The 26788-nt window shown below is 49.1% G+C and overlaps 1 protein-coding gene across 1 annotated transcript; it reads left to right on the top strand.

Moving 5' to 3' along the window:
- Positions 1 to 1740: 1740 nt before the first annotated feature.
- On the top strand, positions 1741 to 26788 carry OLFML2A (olfactomedin like 2A). Its single transcript, XM_077305766.1, has 8 exons — positions 1741 to 2047; positions 18136 to 18399; positions 18680 to 18787; positions 20518 to 20703; positions 21486 to 21771; positions 21953 to 22189; positions 22420 to 22605; positions 24256 to 26788. Exons 1-8 carry the CDS (start codon positions 1964 to 1966, stop codon positions 24855 to 24857), a joined length of 1953 nt encoding a protein of 650 aa, XP_077161881.1. The 5' UTR covers positions 1741 to 1963; the 3' UTR covers positions 24858 to 26788.

Below are 26788 nucleotides of genomic sequence, written 5' to 3'. Positions count from 1 at the left end.
CCCCATCCGTGCACCCTCGCCCTCTTCACTCCCTCTGTCAGCTACCACAGACTGGAGATGACAACGATAAACAGGGGGAGCCAAGAGAAAGGAGCCTCAAGCAGCCCTGGTCTCAACTGCAGGCCTGGAGGAAGAATTCTGGTTTTACAGCCCCTGCGGAACTTTGACAGGTCCATCAGGGCCCAGATCTCACCTGGCAGCAAATTCCACCAGGCTGGAGCCAGGGTCAAGACCAGGTGAGTGTCCTTGGGGACAGGGACCACCAGCAAATTGGTGTTTGAAGAGTGTAATGTTCTCCCAGGAACATATTGGGAGAAACAGATATGCAGGGCCCAGACTGTATAGGGCAGGCTTTCTCAATCAGGGGTTTGTGAAACCTTGCAGTTTCTTGATGGCCCTGGAAGGGTTTATGGAATGCATGGGATTTAATTAATTTTATATATATTTTTAAATTTGTTAATAATTTATCGAGTGATATGGTCATGTCAACTCATCCACCCCTCCCAAAATGACCAGTGGTGGGCCTGGGGGGTGGGGGTGGGAAGAGAGCATGTACACAGGCGGGTGTGTATATAGTTATGCTTCCCAATCATATTCTGCACAATCACAACACTTCTGGGGCTTCTCAAAGCTTGAAGAATGTTCCAGGGTGTTCTCAAAGGTAAAAATGAGTTGAGAAAGACTGCCAGCCACCCATCAACCAGAAGAGCTGGGTCTACTGTTCATACCTCTGGACGAGTTGTACAAGAGGCCACAAAGAGATGTTGAATAATATTAGGGAGAGAATCATGTCCTAGTGGCACCCCACAGGGGCCTGGACAGTAGTGCAACCGGCCTTCCCCAATGGCTACCCTCTGCCCCTGACCTTTAAGAAAGGAGGTCAGCCACTGTAAGGGCAACCCCCATATCTCCTTGAAAGCTTGTGATCGACCATGTCAGATGCTGCCCAGAGATCTAATAACAGCCTCAGTCCATGGCCCTGCTGGAAATCGGAGCCACTGTGTGGGAGTAGCGGTATACAAATCGAGACATAAATAAAAAATAACCAAAATAAGCGTTTTTGGAAACAGATCCCAAATGTCAAAACGGTGCTCCTCCTGGAGACATGGCTTTGCAGCAGCCCTGCTCATGGAACCAGTATTGCAATGAGCAAAAGAAGGGGGAGGTGGGAGGGAAAGAAACAGAATCCCAGTGGGAAAAGGGGAGAAGGAAAGCAGAGAGGATGAGCCGAACAAGAAGGAAGAGATGCTGCATTTCTAGCCCGCACTCTGGCCCACTGGCGACTGGAACCGCCTTCCTGGGATGGCGGGGAGAGAAGGGCTCCTTGTGAGTTAGGATCGGGACCCGGTCAGCTACATCTGAGTCCCAGGCTCCCAGCTCTTGCCTGGCTCAACCCCTTCAAAGGCAGAAACCAGCGCCCTGGCAGAGAGCGCCTCCGCCGCAGCGCCGCTGGCCTCAGTTCCGCCCTCCGCGCAATGGGAGACTGTCCACGGGGCGGCTTCGGAGGGCGCGGCTCACCCGCGGTCTTGCCCGTGGGCGGGGAAGCGGAGCCGGACCCCTCCCGCCCTCGCTCTCCTTCCCCGTGGCTGTCCCCATCTTGCAGGCCAGCAAACTGAGGCGGCCTGGCCTGGGAGGGAACGGGCGGGGAGGGGGGGCGTGTGGGGGGGGCGCACCGCGGACCGGCGAGGATTTCCCTTTCTTCTGACGTCGCTCCGGCGACCCGGGGACCAGAGTGTCCGGGCCGAGCGCAGGAGACTCCGCCTTCTGCAGAGCTTTGGGAGGCGGGACCCCCCAGGCCGAAGGCGGGGGCGCCGTCGAGGAAGCCCCTCCCAGCCAGTACCTCTCCCTGGCTCGCTCCGGACCGAGGCGCAGACCAGGCAGAGCCCGGAGGCGGACTGAGGCGGCCGGACAGGCGGCGTGGACGGCCCAGCTCGGACTTGCCGTCGGGGCCAACCTCGCGGCCATGCCAGGGCGCTCCGGACCAGGCCGGCTGCGGCTCCCGTTTCTGCTGCTCCTGCTCTCCGCCTGGGCGCAAGGGAAAGGCAAGGTAGGCGCCCACAGCCCGGTAGGAGCTGTCCTGTGGCGACCAGCCCGCCCGCCGCCGCTCTCTTGGCCTGGAGGGGGCGACCACCAAGCCCCCCCCCCCCCAGCTTCTCGCTTCCTTTGGGGGCACTGGAAGGGGCGGACCAGGCTTTCCTTCGGATCGCAGCACTTACCCTCGAGGGGAATCCGGGAAAGCCACTTTCCCCTAAACGGACCGCTGCCCCGCAGCCCCTTATTCGTGGAGGGAAGCGGCCTTTGTAATGCCACTGAGCATTTGGGGAGGCTCGGCCGTCACACGACTCAGCCGCGGTCACCTAACCCCCGCTGGGTCTCCGGGCCGGAGCGCGGTTCTTCGAGGCAACACAGCCCGGCTCCTGAGAAGGCAAGGAGGCGGTGGGTTTGGAGTTTCCTCGTTTGCGCAGTTCTTAGATGCCATCCCGCCTGGCCTCAAAGGGCCAGGAACTACCTGCAGAGAAGCCACGAGTTTCTGCAGAGGCTGGGGGCTTCCCGGACCCCCGTAGGAAAATCCCGGCCCCGATCTATCAAGGCACGCAGGCACCCCTGCAGGGGCCACTGAGCGTTATCAGACGGGGGGGGGGTTGGCGGACAGGAACGGGCCTTTCCCAGCCCTGAGTACCGCCAAGTCGCCTGCAGGGGCGCGGGGTGTGTGTGTGTGTGTGGGGGGGGGGTGAGTCTCCCGTCCCTCCTTGCCCCCCTTCCGGCGCAAGATGCCGGGAGCTCTTCGGGCCCTTCCTCTTTGCAGCTTACTTTGAGCCTCGATGAGAGCCCCCCAGCCAAGATCTCTTTATGCCACAGTGGCGCTGCCCGTTTGGGAGGGTCGGATGATGGGGACCATGAAGCATACTTCCCCCAGCCCACTTTTTCTCCCGGACATCCCAATACCTGCAGCACAGGGAAGCGCAGGCGCTGGTCTCTCTCCCCCGCAGCAAAGTCGGGCTCGCCTGGACCCGATCCTCACTTGTCAACACTGCAGAGGCTCAGGGCTAAACCGCAGAGGGAATTCCTCCAGCGGTGACGCCAAAGCTCGAGGGTCCCCCTTGTTTCCCCCTGCAGTTCCTTGCAGGCCCTCAGGTCGAAAAGCCGCCCCCCCTACCCACCCCCACCGCGCAATTTGAGCCGCAGTGGGTCACCCTGGCACCTGGGATGGGTCCTCTGTGAAGAGGACGGCCCGCCCCGTCCAGGCGTGGGATCCGGTGCCTCTTGGAGCGAGCCAGCGGGAGTCGAGCAGAACCCCGCACTCCGCCTTTGAAGGGGAGACCCGCTTCCCAGGGGAAGAAAGACTGGGGATTCAGGAGCTGGCCGGCAGCTGCTAAGAGTCCTTGTGCCTGGCAGGGCCGTTTCGAGTGCGATGTCTTGGCGTGCGTGAAAGGAGCACGGTCGGATCCTGTTCCGCCCAGGCCGCGCATCTAGCATTGTCAAATCGCTGAGGTGGTCTCTGAGCATGTGCAGACGTCGCGCGACTCCCGCCCCCTGCCCCCTGCCCTGCTGGGTAGGCCCTTGGCACCCGCCGAAGCGGAGGCTGCTTCCGACCGCGAAGAGGTCCCGCCATGTGCATTGGACCCTACATGTGCCCGGGGGCAGCCGCTGCTGGGGAGCCCCCTGCGGCCACGGCGGAACTGGAGAGTCGCCCTCTGCAGGCCTGCCTGACCCCGGCCTGGCCAGTGGGCGGGCGGCCCCAGCTCCGGCTCCTCCGAGGGCCGCGGGGCCTCTTTCTCAACCGGAGGAGGCTTGCTGGGGGACTCGTGCCGAGGGCTGCCAAAGACGAGCCGGAGAAGAAGCTGCTCCGCTCACCCACGCACAGCCGGGAAGGGAGGCCGAGGCCGGCCGGGGCAAGAAGCGCCTGCGTACGCCGAGGCTGGGCCCTGGGGAGGTCGAGGGAAGCAAGCAACGCCGGGGCCGAGTTTTGCACCCCCTGCTTCCACTCCGGGGACGGCGCTTAAAAACACACCATGTTCCTTCCACAGGCAAACGCTTCCCAGGCTGTACAGCAGCCCTGGAGTGGGACTGGTAGCCGTCCCTGGCTTGCCTTGGATTGTCAAACAGCTTTACCTCCCTCCCTGTCCTCACAGGTCTATAAAACTGTGGGGCCTTGGGCCGGTCAAGGCACCTGAGAACCAGGTGGGGCCCAGTAGCAAGGGTCACTGTCCCCCTGGCATGCAACATCTCCTGCAGCTGACCTTTCCTTGTCATCATTCCCTTTGTTAATAAGGATTGTGCTGCACTCCTCGGTACATCTATTTATGTATTGACTCTCCCAACGCATCCTGAATCTCTGGGAGAATTCGGTACTCATACGGCAATATTGTTGATGTTCCCAGGGGTAGTCAAACTGCGGCCCTCCAGATGTCCATGGACTACAATGCCCATGAGCCCCTGCCAGCAAATGCAGTTTGACTACCCCTGTAACCTGTTTTGACTTGTCATTGTTTATGTAAATCAATTTTAAATCTATTCTATTCTTATGGTATATTTAAATCTTTGTACACCACCCTGAGCCAGCTTGCTGGGGGGAGGGTCTAAAAATCCAATAACCGTAAACAAGCATAAAGGTAGGGGAGGGCCGGCCGTGACAAAGAGGAAGAGTCTGTGCTCATAGTCTTCAAATGGCGAGTGAGATTGGGTATGCTTGGGAGGCACGCATCACACCCACATGGCTGGCATTCTGCACATCAGTGATCACTGCAGCAGTCTCCTGATGGCACACCCTGCTCTGGATTTCTCAGCAGTTTGTGTGTTAACCACAGGCAGCCGACTTTACACTAGGGCAGGGGTAGTTAACCTGTGGTCCTCCAGATGTTCACGGACTACAATTCCCATGAGCCCCTGCCAGCATTTGCTGGCAGGGACTCATGGGAATTGTAGTCTGTGAACATCTGGAGGACCACAGGTTGACTACCCCTGCACTAGGGGGTTCCGAAAAGATGTCTTGACACCGTGACACAGTGCCATTACTGGTGGGATGCAGAATTCGGCACTTGCCAGAGGAGGCCTCACTGTTTGTCCCTATCTGGAAAACCACAAATATCCTTTCCTGATCAGCAGCTCCAGAGCAAGTGGGAGCCTTAAGGATTCTTGGATGGACTCTGCTGGCTCTCAGATGCCAAAAGGCTAGACTGGATGCAAGCTTACAGAGGTAAGCTTCCCGTCTGCATCTGGAAAGGAGGCAGCTGACTTCCTCTGTCCCTGGCACTGCCAGTTACAGTGAATCTTTGTGGAGCATAGCCTGATCAAGGCCAGAGATGCGCCTCAGGCAGTTCTGGGGGACAGGGAAAGGGACTGGGAGGCAGGATCTGGAACCACTGGCCCGGGAAATGACTGCAGAGAGAATTGTTGATAGAGGGGCTCGTCTGGCATCTCGGGAATGAGAAAAACAAACAAATACTGAGATCCTGTTCATCTGCTTAACCCCTTTGTCCTTATCTTCTACCAACTCTGCCTCGGCTCTTTCAGAGGGCTGTTGTGTACAGGCAAGTGCAGGGTGCCCTTCCCTCTGTCTCGTTTTCACACTCTCTCTTTGGGACATGACTCTGCCAGCCAAGAGAAAGCTTCCCAGGCTTGCCTTTTGTGATTCTTTGGGTTGTACTGCCAGCTGCACAGGTTGTTCTCTTATGGCAGGGGTAGTCCAGATGTCCATGGGCTACAATTCCCATTAGCCCCTGCCAGCGAACACTCATGGGAATTGTAGTCCATGGACATCTGGAGGGCCGCAGTTTGACTACCCCTGTCTTATGGCCTCTATGCAGGATAATAGAGGGAGGCTGCAGCAACACCTGTGGGGGAGGGCAACTGTCCTCAAACTCCAGCACCTTGAAAATAGTCAGCACAGACTACCCAAGAGTACCTGAGAATGCAATGTGAGGGAAGTGAGACTAGCAGCAGGGAGGGGGGGAGGGGCTGAGCATGTTCCGTCACCCAGCTTTCAGTGTCTGGAAGGGGCTTAAGCAAACAATGGCCTGCTGGAGAGGAATCTGCTGTCCAAACTGTCTGGGTCAGAACAGAAGCAGGGCTGTGGATGCTGCACAGATGTCCTGTTCAGGTTTCCCTGCAATCAGTTCAGACACTAGTTTAAGGAGTCATGTGGGCATACCGAGACCAGAGCCAAATGATACCAAAATTCAAAGCAAGCAATGAACAAAGAGCCACTATTAAAAATCCCATTTACATAACAAGATAACCCATTATTTTGTAGTTAAGATGTTGGTTGTCTAGAGGCCTTTCATAGGAAGCAGTACTTACGAGGTCTCATAATAATGCACAGGAGCTCCCTGCACAATCGTTTTAGTGACCTGGGCAAGATTCACATGGATTACTGGCAATTGTTTACCTCTATCTTCTTCCATTCCATAAAGCAACTGTCCCCAACCCCGGTCCAGGGACCAGTACAGGTTCGTAGATCAGTCGATACTGGGCCGCAGCTCCTCCTCGTCCTCCTCCCCGGCAGCTGCCTTGGGGGCTGCCCTGCCACTCTGCTGCCGGCTCACCTTTGGTAATCTGTGGTGGCCGCCATGGCTGGGGCTCCCCCTCAGCGTGGCACTGCACAACTGCTGCTGGCAGCGTCCCCCCCAGTGGGCAGCGGGAAGTCAGGGGCACTGGCAGGAAAGCAAGTGGAGGAGGGGCTCAGGCGGCAGCGGTGATGTCCCTTGGCAAAAGAGTACGCCCCCCGGGCCTCAATAAAATTGCCAAGCATTAACTGGTCCCCAGTGATTAAAAGGTTGGGGACCACTGCCATAAAGCATCTCTAAGAACCTTTGTAGTCCCATAAATGCTGGTGGAATCTACTGCTGAAATCAGGTGTATCAGAATGTTTAAGTAGTGGAGCATCTCTAGCCCAAATACAGGTCTGGTGGATCAAAGGAGAATTCCACGTTTCTCAGTTGAAGCAGCAGCAGGCAAATGTCACTGTGAAGTTCACAGACAGGGTTTCAAGGCAACAGACCTTCTGGAAATTAATGGGATTATGGATGTAGCGGATACACTAGGTGATTCATTTCCATCTTCAGCTTCCTGTAGTTTAAGCAGGTACTAATCCATAGGTGGCCTGGCCCACTTTTTCTGTAGTAGAATGTCTTCTGGCAAAATCCATGCTGATTCGTCTCCATCAAGTCTTGTTCTTCCATATGATTAACAATTTTAGCTTCAATCATGGTTTTTATCAGTTTCCCTGTAACAGAAGCCAGATTTGCAAGTCTAACTTTCTAGATTGATCCCACCTATTACATTGGCTATGTGAGCAGAAATAACTATTCTCATTATGAACTTTGGTAAATCACATCAGATTCATGGAATGTACCTCCATACAACTACAGTTAAAGCTACAAATTACAGAAAGGGAGATGTCATAAAGGGAGGCTAGTTAGAACCAATAACCCACCAAAGAGTATTCAGAGTGGGTGAGGACTACTCCCAACTCTATATAGATGGAGAAAGCATGTACACTCCATTCATCTGATGAAGTGAGCTCTTATTCTCAAAAGTTTGTTTTGCTGCATCAGATTAACACAGCTACCCCCTAGCATTAATGTAGCACCAGGGTTTGAGCAGAATCCAAGGAGGCTCAAGAAAACTACAGGCTCCACTAGGGGCTTATTTTAATAATACGATTTTGTTACAAGGCCAACAATTTTTCATTTGAGTTAATGTGAGGAGTGTGCTGCTAAATAAGACCAATGGTTTATCTACCCCAAATCCTGTGTTCTCACAGTGGCTGACCACATACCTTGAAAGACCCACAGAAGGGGCACTAAGCTCTCCCCTGTTTCCTCCACTTCCCCAGCAATTGGCGTTCTGATCTACTGCCTTTGAACATGGAGGTCCCATTCAGTCATCATGGCTGACAGCTGTTGGATTTCTCAATAGCTATGCCTACTCCTCTTTTAAAATCATCAAATCAAATGAGTATCATGATATCCTGTGAGCAATGTGAGTTAATTATATTTTGTGTGAAGAAGTACTTTCTATTATCTTGGTTGTCCACCAATTTAATTGGTTGCCCCCGAGTTTTGTTATTTGGTAGAAGAGTTTCTCTCTACTTACATTATCCAGACCATGTCTAATTTTAAAAACTTCCCTGCCTCCCCTTAGTCTTTTCCCCTATACTGAAACACCCTAAGTTATTTAAGAATGCTTGGGTGAACCATTGGCTCTAGTGACCTGTTAAATTGACTCTTTGTCAATTACCTCTAAATCTTAATCCTTTATTTTGGGATTTAGAATCTGCTATTGGACACAGTTCCTCTAATGCCTTTTCTAGAAACAATAGTTTAGGTTAAGACATCTGTACATAACAAATGCCAAGGCAAAGGGATTTCACAATTTCACTGTCCTCTTTAGCAATTATTTTGTTGTTGTTCAGCTGCCTCCTTCTTTAATGTCCTGCTCTTGATGCACTTTAAAGTCTACAAAATAGGTTCTATCCTGTTCATGATTTACTTATTGAATTCCTTATTAGTTTGACTTACACTGCAATCATATGCAGGGTTACTTCAGTCTAAAACTACAGATTTAAATGCAAGTTGCTAGCTTTGATTTCCTGGTTGCGAAAGCCTAGTCTAGAGTAACTGCATAACTGAGTAACTTGCATATGTTTTGCCAGAATTTATGTTCCTTTTGATTTGTCACATTTGGGCAAAACACCCACTCTTTCAAGAACATCTTCCTGCCTTCGACTGCCACCTTGACTTTGCTGTTTAACCACGCTGGCATTCTTCTGGACCTTTCCTGACCTGTGGTGAACTTTTTATCTGAGCCTCTATCAAAGTGATTTAAAATAATCTCCAACTTTCCTGAAACAATTTGACTACCAAGATGTTCAAGCAGAAATTCTAATGTCAGTGGAAGTGGGGACTAAGTAGGTCTTACTTTCTTTCAATGGAACCTTATATCTCCATCTCAGACTGACAGATTCAGATCAGAACAGGACCAAGCAAGTCTACATTTAAACAACTACATAGAGATGAACTATTTCACAACTCATTGCCTTTCTCACCAGCACCCAGCACTAGTCTAAGCAACTATTAAAGCACAAGAGTTCTGCCTTTGGCTTTCAACAAGACCTCCATACTAATGAAACGCACATAGATAACCCCCCTTGCCTTTCACCCCCACCCTCATACACACACTGCAAGTGTGCTAAGGGGCAATTATTAAGCAAGATTAGAAACAACAATTAATTTTAGCAAATCTGTTGCTCCCACCCTCCCAAGGGAAGACCATGTAACTAACCAAGATCGGTGGCATGCCTTGCTCTGGCATTCAGCTGGAAGCCAGACGCATTTGTTTGTATCTGCATCTTGGCAGGCTGCAGCTGGGAATGTATCTCAGCTGTCCACATGGCAGCCATCTCTTGGCAGCGAGAGCCTTTGAAGTTTTGGCAATATGTCTGCTTGTGCACTCCAAGGTACACAAGGACTTTTAAAGGTACCAGCCAACACTAGATTCTACCAGTTACATGGTGGGGGGACCCCTTTGCTGAACACTTGCTGATGCCTTAGAACTGGGCCAGCTCTCCACACCTGCTTCACTTCTACACCTTCTGCTCTTGGCTCTGTCTTCGATGGAGACTCAAAGAGCATCCCAGAGGGCTGGGGTTAAGTTACAAGGCCACATTAAAGGGGCTGAGAGAGCACTGAGCAGAGAGTTTATTAATCTCTCTGAGCCCAGCCAGTAGCTAGTTCGAGCTCACAAGGAGATGCCAGTATGGGGGCAGCATCCTGCCGCTGAGTGACCTTTGCCAAGCACTATTATTAAAAATGTTTGCTTTATATTAAGCAGGCTTCCGTCAGGCCAAATTGCTTGAATAACCCATATGGTTCCTGTTTAAGGAAGCTGTTTCTAAAACACTGAGCGGTTTGGTTTGTCTACATGTCTAAGGAACGAGAGCCAAACAGTGTGCAGCATGGTCCAAATGTGGCAAGTGGAGCTTTATCTCAACCCAAGCACCCCTCTGGAACCTTTTTCTTCAGCTCCAGAAGTTCTAATTGCGCACACTGGCATGGCTGATTCCACTCCTGAATTTTATGTACTATAACTTCCCATTTTACAGATGGGAAAAATGAGTTTGGGTGACTTGACCAAAGCCACACCATGAGTCTAGAGGGTGTAGGATTTCTACCAGGCCAAATCTCTCACCCTCTGGAATCAGAAGAGCTCTCGTCACAAAGAAATTGTTCTTGGACTGTTAGCTGTGGGATAGGGAAGTGGCAAGGAAGGGGCCCTGAAGAGAGGAGGGCTTGAGAATCAGGTTGACCTCGGAGACTTCTCATTCCTCCTAAACAACAGGGATCTCCAAACAGTGGTGTAGTAAAATGCCCTCAAAAGAGAAAAATAGCTCAAGCCTCTTTCACAAGCACAAATTAGGCTTTGTGTCAACTGAGATCGTGCTTTACTCGGGATCGAGTGTCATACTTCGTGCTTTTAATGCATGAGCATAATTCTAGCCTCCCCCACCACCCTGGAAGATCATGTGAAGTTTTCCTGATTTTTTCTTTATTGCCAACTATCAAGGAGTCCCGCTTCTTTTCTCACCCAAGCTGTTTCCACAGAGATATTGTGTCTGCCTTGGCTTCCTTACTGTAGTTTTAGGAGCCTCTCCATGACATCAGCCTCTATTCATTCAGCTTCTCTGTTTCCCCCAAACTATGGTTAGATGTTTTTGAAAGATCAGTCAAAGCAACTTTGAATGGTGTGTGGACAGAAAGGTGTGAATGTTTTCAACTCCCAACCACATTGGCGTCACTTTCCTTGCTGGATCTTCAAAGCTACCATTGCTCCCCCACTGTGTGACTTATTTCAGCTTAAAAAAAAATAATAATTGACAGATTGCTGTGGCATTGCACATAACAGTTTATCACAACACTGCTCCCCAAATGTAATTAAACAAACTGTCTCTAGTTCTTTTAGTTGTGCAGTTATAAGGTTAAAGACTCCACATTTCCCCTCATAACTCTGCAACTAAAGAGCTAGACACAAAAACTGAGATAATGCTAGAGTGAACCAGCTGCTACTGATTATTTTAAAGGCCCTCTGGTGAAATGGGAGAGGGAATGACAGCCATAGGGGAAACTGCAGAATAAACTTCTGTGTGGACACTGTTCCAGCTCTCCACATGGGAAGTAGCCCTTCATTGCCAAATGTATGAATGGGCACTCTTTTTGAAGATACTGAAAAAAGCCACAGTGAATGTGAAAAAAGTGGTTAATATATCGGGGGTGGGCAGGGATCAGACTGGGCTAGTTAATCCCTCCCCCAAATTATATTTATTTAATTTAGAACAAAAACTTCCCAGTTTTATAAAAATGCTGGTGCCTGGGAATAAAGACAGAATGCAAGTCAACCTGAACTCCTGGAAAGACCACATATAAAAGGTTTTATAACACTTATAAAAGGTTGCTTGGTTTGTCCATCACCACACTGCTAATGCAGGCCTTCAAAACAGGGTTGATGCTACTCATTTCATATGGCAGACTGGAAGATCCCACCCCCCAAAATAACAGGGGCCCGCATTAAGCAGCTTCCCCCCACTTTGTAAAGGCAAACCATGTCGTTTCCTATATTTTCCCAGGAAAATAAATGAGCTGCTTTCTGGGGGTGGGGATTAGCCATGCTTGTCTGACAGCTGAGAACTGTGGGAAGAAACCCTCAGCCAGATCCGGTGCACTGCAGCCCAGCTGTTGCCAACCCCAGAGAGGATTTCTTCTTCTGCTTCTTGGGAATTTATTTATTGTATGGTATGTGTGTAGTACAGCCAAGAGGTCCTAAGATTGTCTGGCTGCCTAGCAAGAGATGTTAGGAGGTGGTTTTCCATTGCCTGCCCCGTGTCAGGACCTTTGGAGGTTGCCCTTCCATGGCTGACCCTGCTTTGCTTCCAAGATCTGACTGTATCGGGCCTGACTGGGCTTCTTGGGAACTCTGCCCTAAATAAGGGAGAAAAATATCCTCTGGGAATGACTGCTCTTGGCCCGCTCCCTACAACTGGAAGCCATCTTGTGTCTCTCCTGGGATGTCTCCTTCCGTTTAGGGTACCATCTGAGTACAGAATTAAACTTTGTTGGTCTTAAAGGCTTCACTTGCTTAAAACTTCGTCCTATTGTTCAGACCAACACGGAGATTTATTTCTAGTATTTATATACCGCCCTCCCTTGTAGCTCAGGGCGGTTTACATAGAACATGGGGCAAGAATCAATGTTGTTGACTCAGTTGACCTCAATCAAATGCCTGGTGGAAGAGCTCCATTTGGCAGGCCCTGCGGAATTGTGCTAGCTCCAGCAGGGCCAGATCCACTTGAGTGACAGGAGAGGAATAATTCTATATAAGCACAACCAAAGAGCCTGTGTCCCCATTCCAATACCACCAGGTCTCTTTCGGTAGGGCAAGGCTGGCCTGTTGGTCATTCAAGGTATGAGTCCTTGTGTGCATGTCATGAAATGGAAGTGATAAGCTCATACTTATGGGCAAAGTGAAAGAGTGAATTAATACAGGGGTAGTCAACCTGTGGTCCTCCAGATGTTCACGGACTACAATTCCCATGAGCCCCTGCCAGCAAACATTTTGCTTCCATATGAACATCTGGAGGACCACAGGTTGACTACCCCTGAATTAATATACAGCATGAGTTTGTATTCACTTGAGATTGAATTGCATGGGAAACGTTTTGGATTCAATAAAACTGTCTACAAAGGAAAAAAGAGCAAATATATAATCAATTGCTGACAGCAATTAGCTGAGAACTTTCATTCCTCAAGTTTCTTCCATGCTTGAGAGGAGAGGAAGGGGGCTTCAAGGAAAGGTCTCAGCTAACAGCTGTCAGCAAGATTATGTATTTGATTATTATTCTTTTATGTGGACACTTATTGAATCCAAAATGTGTCCCATGCAATTCAATCTCAAGTGAATACAAATTCAAGTTGTTGGTTTCTCCTATTTATCTCTGGAATGTGCTAACCATTTTCATTATGCTTCATGTTAATGTAGCCCGATAAGTATGAACTGGTCACTTCCATTCCATGGCATTGTATCTCAGGAAGCATGCATGTACATGAACGTGCATACCTTTAATAAAACTTCGTTGATCTTGAAGATGCCCCTAGATTCAACATTCCTTCCGCACTTCACCCAACAGGGCTACTTGCTTAAATCTGTGGGACACTGGCTAGAGGAAAATGAGGCAGCTGAGATTTATTTTTTAATAGGAAGGAGTCACAGGTCAAGCACCAAACTAGGGCCCCAAATTGTTTCTTCATAGGCACCTAGGGAGTCAGCAAATTCTGCTCTTCGGTGACATTCCCGCCTGGCTGACCCATACAGAGGGCGGCCTCGTGGGGGCTCCGGCATGCCCTGCCTTGCCTTTAATGGTGCTCCAGCCCACCGTGGCCCATGTGCAGACCCCACAGGGCTGCGCTGGAAACAAGGGCTGGAAGCTCCCCCAACCCGGGAAGCAAAGCCGTTTGGCGGCGGCGGCAGCAATCGCTAGGGCCCTTCTTAAGCCGTTTGCAGCGGCTGAAACGCCACTCCGCCTTGTCTGGGCTGAGGCAGGCGGGACGGGGCGTCTTCCTCCCGCGGGCTTGGGTGGTGCGCGGGAGCTGACTCGCTTTCGGGCGGCGACCCAGAGGCCTGAAGGGGCCGCCCTTCGCCACCGCCGAGGCTGGGCCCAGGGGCGCCCAAGTGAGCCGACTCGGCTGCCTGGCGAACTTTTCTTTTTTAAGAGAGAGCGTGCAGGGCCGACCCTTCGCCCTTCCCCATCGGCGGCCTTCCATCTGCAGCCCTCGCTCAGGGCCCTTCGCACGAGCGGTTCCCATTCCGTTTTGCTGACCGCGCACGGGGGGCGCCATCGAGACGAAAACAGGCAATCGTGTGCCCACGTGCTTCCAGCGGAATAGTAAATAGGAAATCCAGGCGGCCTTTGACAAGCACACGCCGCCTGCAAAACCCACTCGGTGCCGCCCCTTCGGGGCTCCGCTTGCATGCTCAGTCTTCTGCAGAGCCCCCCCGCCCCGCCCTGCCCTTTGAGAAACGACACGGGGATCCCGGCGGCGGCCAGGAAGGCGGCTAGTAGGTCTCCCCCACGCCCTGCTCAGCGGCGCCCTGGTGCCTTTCTGCTGAGCAGCTAGTTCGCAAGGCCGGCTGCCAGGGCGTCTGTGGGCAGGGCTTGTCCGGTGGGATTAAACTCGGCTTCAGGCGCTCCTTCCGGCCCCCGGACAAACGGGTCCAGCGGAGTGGGGAAACTTGGCCAGAGGAAGCCGGCCGCTCCCTCCAGGGCCCGCGCGTGGGCGGGGCGAACACGACCCGAGACGACTGGCTGGGCTGAGAATGCATCAACTATCAGATGGTCCTTTCATCAGAAATAAAAGAGCCCCCCCCCCTTCTTGGCGCAGGAGGAAACGATGGGAGGAAAGAGGTTACGACTAATCTGACTCAGGCGATGAGAGAAACGACACCTCGGCCCTTCTGTGGCCATGCCGGGCAGCACCGTCCTTTTGTTGAAAGGAGGCTGAATGCTTGCCCTTCCTAGAGTTTATGAGGCCTGGGGGAGTTAACAGTTTGACTTCTGCTGCTCAAGGCACCGCACCACTAAGGGAAGGTAGCTGATGCACTACCCCCCCCCAGCCCCATTATTCCAGAGAGCCAGGCAGCGTTCCACACAATCAGGTGCAAAAACAGTTTTAAATCAGCAAACACACATTCTATTAAAACTGGGGATTTATTATTACCTTTTTATACCATCAAGCAATGCAGCAAGATTATGTGAGAATCCTTGTTCCCCTCTGCCTGGATATTTGATGTGCCGTATCAAATGTTTTGACTATTTCTAGCTGTCAGAAACATCTGAGTTGCACATATTTTGTGGGAAACCCTCCTTTGCTTTGCTTTGCTTTCCTGTTTGAATAGGTGAACAAACTTCCTAGCTGATAAAGACTGATTACAGCAGCAAGACTGAGCTGGAAGTAGCTTCTAGCAGTGCCCCAAATGAAGCCTACTTTCTCAATTGCCCTTGAGCCTTGCATTTTAATTGAAAACTTGCCCATTGGGGTGGGGCATGAAAGAACTAGTGGGCATGGATCAGCCAGATATGGCTATAATCTTATGAATGTGTCCCCCTGATGGGAAGGGGGAAAGTATTTATCCCTGAAGGGAACGACAGAAGACAGCCAAGAATATTCGTTTGAAGGATCAAGAGAACTGAGATAATTCTCGAGTGTATAAATATGGATTTAGGAAGTAGCTGTGAAGTAGCTACAATCATAACAATTTCCCGGGAATATGCACCAGTTAATAAAACTGGACTTACTTCAGAAGCAGCTCTGCTTAGGATTGCTCCCCTTAATATCAACACTGCTCTCTTCTTAAGCCAGATGGAGCCCCAGGCTTGAGATCGTGTTTGAAACAATTTCTCATTTGAACCGAATCCAAAATCTGCAGAACCTTATTCGGAACAAATTTGGTCACAAAATGAGATTAGAGCCTTAATAAGATCACAATTGTCCCACCTGCACCATTCCACCCTCCCAACAGTTGCCATGTTTAGAAATGTAAGCTAGTGTGTGTGTGCACAATTTAAACAGAGCCTAATGGTTAGAATAGGACACTAGAGTCTGAGAGACCCTGCTTCAGATCCCCACTTCGGCCAGGTAGCCTCTCAGCACAGGCTAGTTGTGAGGATAGAATACAGGAGAGAATGCTAATGGTTCAGCTCCACAAGCCAGAAAAAATGGAATATATGTATAAATACTTATGGGGGGGGGGGAACGTGCAAAGGTCACACTGTGCATCTCACCCTCAAATCTACCATAATCTCAAAACTAGATCTAAATATAGCCACATGTTCCCCCACCTACCCCAAATCGAGTGAAGAAATTATGAAGCCTGAGTTGATTAATGCAAGGGAAAGCGAAGAGCCTCTCCTAGCCAGCGGGGATTGCCAATAGGTAAAATTATAAAATAATTTTAAAACAAAGTCACAGTCCATGTAGTAAACATTAATCCTTCTCAAAGTACATTTCCAATGCAAACATTTTATTCAGCAGAAAGGGGCAGCAAATTAAACTACACAAATGTGTACACAGTCTCAAACTTAAGCGATAATTGGAGCTAAAGTTAGACTCCACCCCCCCCCCTACACCTGCACTAGTCCCTGGAAAAGTCTCTCTATCTGTCTTGCGGGCTGACTTTGTGAGGTTCTACTGCTCTCATTTTCAGGAAGTGAGTGGTATTTATTCCCTACAAACTATACCCTTGTTCACACAACGGCTGCCACCTCTTTTTACTTCATGACCAAACTAAGGGCATGTTGTGAGGTCTGTGTCCAAAACTTTCAGCATTTTTTCAGGTCTAGTTTTCAGGTGCTTCTATATGCCCTGCTGCCATAACTATTCATAAATGTAGTTCAACAGGGCAAACCGTGGCTCACAAGGACTGTTACACAACAGGCAAATGGTGCAGGGCGCAGCTTAAACACCCTCACATACCACAGCTCCAAACATTAATCTGCTCGTGCACATCTGGTTTGTCCTTCAGACATTTAATTTCTCAGAAATCTCATTCAGCAACTTCCCACAGCTTTCCCTTGGAGACAAAAGCCCTTTCCCTGTCAGGCTACCAGAGTTCCAAACCATAAGGCAGGCCTTGGCAAATGATCTTTGGGCCTAGGAACCAGCCGCAAAATCTAGGCGCCAAATTTGTTTTTCAGCCTTCAGGGTTTCCTGTTTTACTGACTGAATTTTCTGAGTATTGCTACCACAAAAGTTAATCCTGGCCTCTTCACCTTTTCTTGTAAATTTATTAAAGCTGTAACAAAAGTGTTCTAGTATATGATTAAAACTGGGGTAACTCTGATTATATCATTACAATACAAGGTTAACCTCTAATTCTAGCCTAATTCAGATCCCTGAATCTTCCATTGCTAATTGAAAGAGTTCAGTTCTATTAAGTATTGGAAAAGAAAGCAATTGGTTAAATGAGGAATTCTAAATCATGAATTCACCCATTGCTATTGCATGGTGTAAAATTGAGTTGACATAAACAAACAATTACAAGGACTTGTTTTTAAGTCATACAAAGCACTCAGATGTGAAACTAAGCTTTGGGTTGGATCCAACCACCTTTTAAACTTAATTTTGCCCAATTCTCCTTTTTCTGCTCCACATGGCTTTTGTTCATGAGGTTCCATAATCCCAAACACAGGGTCTTGATGGTCAAAGGGGTCCCTTCTTTTTTTCATCAGTGGGAAAACTGGATTCCACCTTTTGTACTTCCACTAAGAGCTGCTGAGAGATGCTACAATAAAATCCTCACTGAAAATACTGTTAGCAGAGTAAATAAGTCATAGATATGCACGCGCTGTATTTTAGGATTAGGAGAAAAGGATTTATTAAGGAATGACCATACTGGATAGTGCAGAGGATAGCCAGACTACATGGCTGACTAGCAGAGAGAGACAGAGAGAGAGAGAGAGAGAGAGAGAGAGAGAGAGAGAGAGAGAGAGAGAGACTTCCAAGAAGAAGCGGGAAATTGCCCCTAAGAGTAGCAATCTTGAGACAGACAAGAAGTAACACTTAACAGGAAAGAAAGGTCCTGACCTCACTGACCTATCTAATGGTCCTCTTGTTGCCCCCTTCAGGCTCTTCTTCTCTTCATATCTTTGTACGCCAGACATTGCCTATTCCAACAAATACTAGGTGCCACAATAAATTGTCTAGGTTCCATGGTATCCTGGCACCCCACTGGGGAAAAGGTGGGATATCAGAGGTGTAGGCTGAGCTAGTGCGAGCCTCGACAGGTTTTTGATCAGCCAGGAATATAACCTGAGCCCATCTCGTAGACAGTGGCATTATATCCTCCCACTCTCTGACGTTTGGTCAAATGCTTCATGTTCACTGACTTGGATGCCTTTTTGAAAGAGAGATATCCCTGGTACTGTACACTGCGTGGAAACATTATACCAGCAAGGGAAAGAAGAAATCAAGGATAGATGGTAGAAACAGAAGTAAAGTTGGGACAGCTCTGCTGGGGGAGGGCAAGCTATGGCAGAAGGCACCAGCCATGGTACCAACCTGCTTCCATGCCCACTGTCTCCACCAGGTGCTAGAGGATACAGACCAGGTGCGCATGACCTCCGAAGGCTCCGACTGCCGCTGCAAGTGTATCTTGCGACCTCTCAGCAAAGATGCCTGCAGCCGTCTTAAGGAAGGCAAGATGAGAGTGGAGGACTTCTACACAGTAGAGACAGTCAGCTCAGGCACCGACTGCCGTTGTTCCTGTACTGCCCCACCAGCATCGCTCAATCCCTGCGAGAATGAATGGAAGATGGAGAAGCTCAAGAAGCAGGCGCCAGAGCTCCTCAAGGTAACAGATCAGCCTTCCTTTGGGGAGGAACCTAGAGGTGCTGCCTCCAACGCCTTTGGCCTTCTAGAGATAGCCCCTGATGTCAGGTACTAGGTAGCATGTTAATGCGAAAATGTGAGGGCTGATGACCTTGGAGGTCTTGCCGACTAGGCTTGGGATAGTGGAAACTTTCCTGTAATTTCTTGCACCATAGTCCTGGGGAGGAACAATAGGTCCGAACCAAGCTACTTAAGACTTTATGGATAACAAACCCACTGTCTGACTTTCTCCCCCTCTTAAGCTGCAATCAATGGTTGACCTTCTGGAGGGAACTCTATATAGTATGGACATGATGAAAGTGCATTCCTACATCAACAAGGTGGTTTCACAGATGAACACTCTTGAGGAGGTAAGTCATGTCCATAGGGTGTGAATTCTATGTCTGGTGTCTGTCCCTCTCTGTCATTTTGATTCTTCCTACAGGATGAGGTCACCACATGTCATTCTCTGCATTTCTGATTTTTACCCTTACAACAATCTGGCTAACTAGGTTAGGTTGAGAGAGCATGATCGTCCCAAGGTCCCTGACTAAGTTTCATATCACAGTGGGCATTTCTACCCAGGACTCTAACCATCACCGCACTAGAAGAGCTCTTCATCCCAAACAAAGTCACACATCATACCTTCCCAATGGGAAGAGCAGAGGACTAGTTGCTTCAGCTCTAGTGGAGGACTGATGGACTGTACCATCAGGTAGCAACATGTAGAGCTGGTGTATGAGTTCTATCACTCCTAGCTAGGCATGGTTGGGAAGCTAATGTCAGTGTTTCTTTCAGTGAAAAATGTGTCCTGGAATAAACACAGAAGCTGCAGCTGGAGCTCCTGGCCATGACATTTCCTGTAGATGGTGCCTACGCTTTTAAATGTTAAGAAGTGCAGCTGATATGCCTCCCACCCCCTTCACCTGTTGCCCCCAGCAGGATTTCCATGTTGTCTTAGAGCCTGTGTGGGTGGAGAGGAATCTGCAAGGGTTCCGTGGCAGCGTCCTGGCATTTAAAGATAAAGCCACTTTCATCTCAGGGCCGGCCTGGACACCCTTCCTGCCTGACCATGTATTTCATGGGGAATTAATGTGACAGTTGACTTTTGACAAACTGCCCTGTAGTTGCGTTTGCTCCATTAAAAGTCCAGGGTAAACCCTAATTATATCATGCAAAACCTTCCGGAGGTGATTTGGACTAGGATGCATTGAGGCAGGGTTCCCCAACCTTATTATGCCTGAAAGCAAACTGGAAATTTTGTGAACATGGAAGGAACATAAAAAGAAGAAGAGTTGGTTCTTATATGCCACTTTTCTCTACCCAAAGGAATCTCAAAGCGGCTTACAATTGCCTTCCCTTTCCTCTCCCCACAACAGACACCCTGTGGGGTGGGTAAGGCTGAGAGAGCCCTGATATCACTGCTCAGTCAGAACAGCTTTATTAGTGCTGTAGCGAGCCCAAGGTCACCCAGCTGGTTGCATGTGGGGGAAGAGCAGGGAATCAAACCCGGCTCGCCAGATTAAAAGTCCGCACTCCTAACCACTACACCAAGCTGCCTCTTGTATGAAGGGGGAAGACCACCACAAAATGGTTGCCTAGGTATGGGAGTAATCACAAAACAATGAGAGGTGTCAAACCAAATGTTCTACCATGACAGATAACTCTTTATGAATGGGTGCTCCCAGCAGACATATAGGTGGTGCTTCCTGGGTCCCTCTGAAACAACTCCTGCTCTAGTGAGGAAAGGAAAGCCTGTACAGGTTCTCTGTTTTGGAGAAGAAGCAAGTGAAGATCAGAAAACAAACTGGCGGTCATCACTTCAGTGGTCACTGTAGTGTAACATGCCTGGGTCTTGAGTTAAAAGCTCTTGCAAGATTAGTTAAACTCACCAAAATAGTAAAAAGTGTCACAGACACTGCCATATAAATGCCTATGCCCTCTTTAGAAACAAGGTTTTGAGGTCTTGGCTCTCAAGTCCGCTTCTGTAATCCAGTGAACAGAATTTTTCTCAGCTGGGAGCAGATCCTGGGCCTCTTGCCAGTAGGGCTGCTCGAAGGAAGTGGTGACTCAAATGCTCCAAACTCACCCTTTTACACAGACCATCAAGACCAATCTGACTCGGGAGAATGACTTCATGAAAGAGAGCGTCCTGCATCTGAGCAACCAGATGAAGCGCTATGAGAACTATTCCGACATTATGATGGGCATCAAGAAGGAACTCACCAGTCTGGGATATCAGCTGCTGCAGAAAGATGCAGCTGCTGTGCCGGAGACCAAAGCACAGGTCAGCATTCTTTCTTTCTGCCATAAAGCACAAGTACAAAATGGTTTGTTTAAAATTATCTGACACTGTTTGGAAACGGTGCTTGAGGGGCAGGCCTGACGTTATCAGTCAGTATGGCCAGACAACTGGTTGGTACCAGAAAGCTCTTGACTCTGTAACTTTGTATTATGAACCAAAATTGGGCTGAATTTCTAGGCAGTTCAACAGTCTTCAAACAGCGGCTGAACAAATACTTAGCAAGGATGCTTTAGGCTGGTCCTGCATTGAGCAGAGGGTTGGACTAGGTGGCCTGTATGACCCCTTCCAACCTTATGATTCTAGAACTAGCAGGGTGAATACAAAGGGTTGAGAAGGGCTATAAAGGGAGACCCCAGGAGAATTCTGGAAGCTTGCTGAGTGAAAGAGTTATGGCTTAAACTGCTGACTGGATTAAGGCTAGATTGCAGCTGATTACCGAAGGCCCCAGGGTTGAAGGGCAGACCAGTGTCTCAGTAAGCAGTGCCAGAGGAGCCCAGTTTGACTACTTCCTCTCTGATAGGACCCAGTAATGGCCCCAAATCAGGCAACCCGACACATTTAGCAAATGCCTGTCACAATTTTTTCATGGAAACCTCCATTGCTGAAGTGAGTCTGACTGCTCCCTCCCTCCCTCTCTTCTTTGATTGTTTCATTGCTCCTTTGAGTTTATTAAGAAGTGACCTCCAAGGTCCTCTCCACAATGCCACATCTTCCCCTCTGCATTGGGCATCACATTTTCCTGATGCCGATTCCTTCTCTCCTAGGACACATCTGGAGGAAAAGAAAGGGATAGTGGTGGGAAGTACTCTGGCACTCGGAAGAACCTGGGGGACAAAGCTGTGCTGAAGGCTCCCAAGGAGAAGCCAACCAAACCAGACAAGTTGCCCAAACCGGAGAAGCCAAGGAAGGAAAGCGCCAAGGGGCGGCAGGGACCATCACAGCCTACCTCCAAGCCCAGGTCCTCAGGGCACCAGAAAAGTGTTATCCGAGGCGTCACTTATTACAAGGCTGGACATCGGGAAGAAGCAGAGGGACTGGTGAACAACCATGGTGAGTTCTAAGGCAGGTGTGTGCTGCCATCTTCTATAATTTAGGCAATTTTGGCAAAAAGGTTGGGAAATGCAGCTGGTTTTGTTGGCAGGACCAAGTTAAAGTAGCCCCAACTGCTCAACTGCAGGCAAGCACAAAAGATAGTGTTTTGGGTCTCAGTATTGCTGGTTGTTCCCCGCAGAGAACACTGTGAGCAGGGCACAGCTGGTGGAGCAACAAGAAGGCAATGACCCTGCACCTAAACCAGTTCAGGAGGCCCAGACTAGAGCTTGGGAAACTTCTGCAACAAGCCCCAGCACAACGGGAAGCCCCAGCAGCACTTGGTCTCCTATTACAAGCACCCCAAACCCACCAAGCACTGCTGCACCCACAGAAGGACGTGGCAACATCACTGAGGGGCCTGAAACTCCCAACCGTGGTATGTACAAGCCCCCTCTTAGAATGTGGGTTGGAAATTGCCAGTATGTCTCCTGACATGAACTCCCTGCTTCCAAATCAGGAGTCATCCCCTTGTACAGGGCAGTTGGAAGAGTGGAATAGAAAGGGTGTTCTTAGTCTTGAGTATGGTTCTCCCCATGGGAAGGAGACTCTTTGTTGGAAGGTCACCCAACTTCTCTAGCCTGGCTGACCCTGCTGTTGTCTCTCCAGTGCGTGAGGCAGCATGTGAAGGGACACTGGAGTCCGTGGAGGCTCCTGAGAAGCACCACAGCTACGGACGCAATGAAGGTGCTTGGATGAAGGACCCCGTTGGCAAAGATGACCGCATCTACATCACCAACTATTACTATGGAAACAGCCTGGTGGAATTCCGCAACCTGGACAACTTCAAACAAGGTGAGGAAGTGGGAAAACGTGCAGTGTGGTGTTGTGGTGCAGTGTTGAATTAGGATCTGGGAGTCCAAGATTTGAATCCCCGCTTTGGCATGGAAGCTCTCTGGGTAACCTTGGACTAGTCATACACATTCAACTTAGCCGACCTCACAGCGTGGTTGTGAGATAAAGTGGAGGAGGAAATGAGTCAAGCTATTTTGGATCCCCACTGGGGAGAAAGGAAGAGTTCAGAGCCATCTAACAACCATGGGCCTCCTTCCACCCCTTTCAGGTTTTCCTTCCCTCCTTTTTCTGTGTCACTGATAAAGGCAACCTACCATAGTCAATGGGCAGTCAAGACAACTGATGGCTAGGATGGAGAGGGGGGTTGTGAGAGAGTTCAGTTGTTAGTGAGTAATTTTTAAAATCTTAATTTTAATCTTAAATAAATTAATCTTTTAAGGTATTTTAACCATGTTGAAATCCGCTCCAAGCTCACTAAGGGAGACAGGTGGCATAAAGATATAATAATGATGATAATGTTTCTCTGATGTTGCATGGCTCACATGAATGCACAAGCAGTGATGTTTGCACACCAGTTACCAAATACATCATTTGAAGATCTTTTTACTTTAATATGTTGTTTTTATGAACTTAGGCAGAGTGTGAGTGGGTGGGCAGGAAGGGATATGCCACTGTTTGTCTCTTGCGAGCCTTTCTTGCATACCCAAGGAATTGCTGATTGCCACAGTGGGATGGTAGGTGAATTTCCTGCAGGCCAAGCTGAATTCTGGAGATTTTTGTTGGAGGGATGACTTGGGCATGAAATTGGGGTCACCATGGGTAGGCAGGGAGTTGTGAGTTCCTGCATTGTACAGGGGTTTGGACTAGATGACCCTGGAGGTCCCTTCAAACTCTATGATTCTTACCTTAGAACCCTTTGAGAGAGGTCAATGTATTATATGTTCTTTTGGTGCTATATAGATAAAGTAATAATAGGGGGGAGCCATATGAAATCCATCACAAGGGGGTTGAATTAGGCGAGAATGCTGTGAGCAGGGTATGCACACGCCCTGAGAGAAAAATCTGTTGCTGTAGGCGTATCTGCTTTGCAGACTGGAAATTATTTAACTGATCCTTGGGGTCCCTTCATTTCTGGGAAGCGGTTTTCTTTGAGGGGATTTGGCATCCCTGACAATGAACTATCCGTGCTCTTGTAACACCATGACTGGTAGTGGGTGTGTGGTTGGGAAGCTAAAGTTTGTTCATGTCATTAGCACAGGTGGCACCAGCACAGTGTTAGATTCAAGGGGGTAGCCGTGGTGGTCTGAAGTAGCACAACAAAATCTGAGTCCAATGGCACCTTCAAGACCAACAAAGATGGATTCACTTCCTCAACCAATGGAGCATAAGTCCTAAGAGTACAGATATAGACCCTTTATGCACTGGGAATTTCACTGTCCCAGTTCCTGTGCAGGAGCACAAATTGGGGGTGGATGAGGTGCTCCAGGCCAAATGCTCCCCCCTGTGGGCGCAGAAAAAGGTGGAGCAACCTGCCATGACTAAAACTCCAGCCTGCAGCCCGACATGAAACCTCCAATGCGTAAACGGTAAGGAGAAGGTAAATTAGTAGCAAGTTAGTAAACTAGCATAGTGTGTTGTGTTTTGACTCAGGGCGTTGGAGCAACTTGTACAAACTGCCGTACAACTGGATCGGGACAGGCCACGTGGTGTTCCAGGGAGCTTTCTACTACAACCGTGCCTTCACCAAAAACATCATCAAGTATGACCTGAAGCAGCGCTATGTGTCAGCCTGGTCCTTGCTGCACGATGTGGTGTATGAAGATACCACACCGTGGAAATGGCGGGGCCACTCAGACATCGACTTTGCTGTGGACGAGAGTGGCCTGTGGGTCATCTATCCTTCTGTGGATTATGACTATTCCCAGCAGGAGGTCATTGTGGTGAGCAAGCTGGACCCTGGCGATCTCTCCATCCGCAGGGAGACCACATGGAAGACAGGCCTCCGTCGTAATTCCTACGGGAACTGCTTCATCATCTGTGGTATCCTGTATGCTGTGGATGTGTACGATACTAAGGAAGGGCAGGTGACCTACGCTTATGATACCCACACAGACACTGAGGCTAATCCTAAACTGCCCTTCATTAATGAGTTTGCATTCACCACCCAAATCGACTATAATCCTAAAGAGAAAGTCCTCTATGCCTGGGACAATGGCCATCAGGTCACCTACAGACTGCACTTTGTTGCCTGAGTATTTGTGCCTCCCTTCCTGCCCAACAGAGCACCTTTTGGGAGGGAGCCTCCTCCCTATTCCACTACTGGCAGGAGCCCCAGATGGAGAACTAGTCCTGGGACCACTCATGGGTTAAAGGTCAGGTCATGAATTAGCCTTCTTGGAAAAATCCAAAGAGCTTTCTGGTGATCCAACATGCCAAAGGTGAACGGCAGGCGGGAAAGAAGCATCTTGTGAAAGAGACGTGTTTTACTCTTCCCTTTGTTAAGCCTCTCACATGGAATGCTTGCTCGTGCCTTCTGTCCTGCTAGTATATTGTGCTTCTGCATTTTACATCACAGGAAGTAGGCAGCAATGGACAACAGGTGGTAGTGATGCAATGATGAATTTCACAGGTTGGACTGAGGGTAATGCCTACTAGTTCCCACTCAAGTGGGGTGTTGTGACCTAGACCACCCATTATAACAATGTACCTGTCCACTTTCATTGGGCCAACCCACTCATGACTGTGGGGTTGCTCATGTTGAGCAATACAGATCCTGGTGATCAAATGTCCATCCAAAGTGCAGGGAGGGAGAGTGCATGTATGGCTAAAGATTCCCCCTGAATCTTTACAGAGTCTCTTGTATGCTTTTGAACTCCTAAAAGCCAAAGAAGAAAGGGGCTGATGAATCCCCCTTCCACAACACATTTGCCTTTTTCTGATCACTGTTTCGGAAGCTGCCATAAGTATCTCTCCGGTTGTTCCATGAAACCCATACCCCTTAAGCAAAAGTGGCCTTTTCCTTACAGATCTATCTCTTACAAATCTTACCGTCTTACAAAGATTATGAAAACGATATCATTTCAGAAGCTTCAGAAGCTTAAAATGTTGCCTGGATAAAGTTCTCTGAATCCTTGATCTGGATTCTGCCCCCCCCCCCCCCCAGCCCCTTTTCGTTTTCATAATCTTGTAAGCGCTATTCAGTTTTTCCTGCCCCTGACCAATTGTAATGAAGGAGTCCCATCTCAGTAGGCCTTAGTTGTTCCAGGCTTTTCTGGTAGATTATAGCCTTTAGTCATGATGCAAAGTGACTCTGGAATTTTCCCAACTCCCTTTAGATAAGACTGGGAGAGTTAGGTGTGAGTAACTCAGAGAAGGATAAGCAGCCTCAGGGCCTCCTTTGGAGCCCACATTTGCTCCATATTCCATTCACTCCAGACTTCCTGAGACCTGTTGGAGGACTGCAGGCTATCCCTATTGCGTGTGGGTAAACATGGTTATTGCATCTGTACAATTGTTTATTTAAATATTTGCAGCTTTGGCATTGTTCCTTGTTGCTGAGGCTGGGCTTAGAAGGAACGCCCCATGGAGAGGCGAAAGAAGCCAGCAGGCTGACTTGGACTTTGCCAATTCAGAGGAGGGGCAGAAGATGTGGACAACTTTGAGAGCCGCTGTAAATTTGCCTTATTCAGTTTAATGTGTATGTCCTTTTCATGAACATGCTGATGCCAAAGCAATCTCACGTTTTTACCTTTGTATGCTGAAATTATTTCCCTTTGGGAGTGGAGGTCTTAGCTTTAGCTTTGACCCATTCTTAATGCATGGAGTTTTTGGCATTCTTTAGCACTGAAAGTGTTTTGCTTTCATGATTCTGATACTCATCTGTATTTGTAACACCTTCATAAGCTTATCTCTGCACCCCAGAAGGCCTAGACCTTTGCCATGTAAGCTGGGCTTCTCAGGATCTTAATGTAATGCTGTGGGCCTTTGAGAAGGGTACGTGCAGCCTCCTCTGGCTCTCTCCAGTTTTCCTCTGGAAAGGATTCAAGCTTGTCTAAAGGTTATCAGTTGCTAATGCCCAAGACAGATAGGAGAGCTGGGCGGGGGTTCAGAGGTCTGCTTTTGCATGACAGTATTAATGTTTTCATTTTTTTTGTAAGTTTGAAATTAAATTCCTTTAAACACA

Source organism: Paroedura picta, chromosome 12, assembly GCF_049243985.1.
Source record: "Paroedura picta isolate Pp20150507F chromosome 12, Ppicta_v3.0, whole genome shotgun sequence".
Lineage (NCBI taxonomy): Eukaryota > Metazoa > Chordata > Lepidosauria > Squamata > Gekkonidae > Paroedura > Paroedura picta.
Note: the sequence above shows the minus strand (reverse complement) of the source record. Positions and strands in the feature narration are given on the sequence as shown.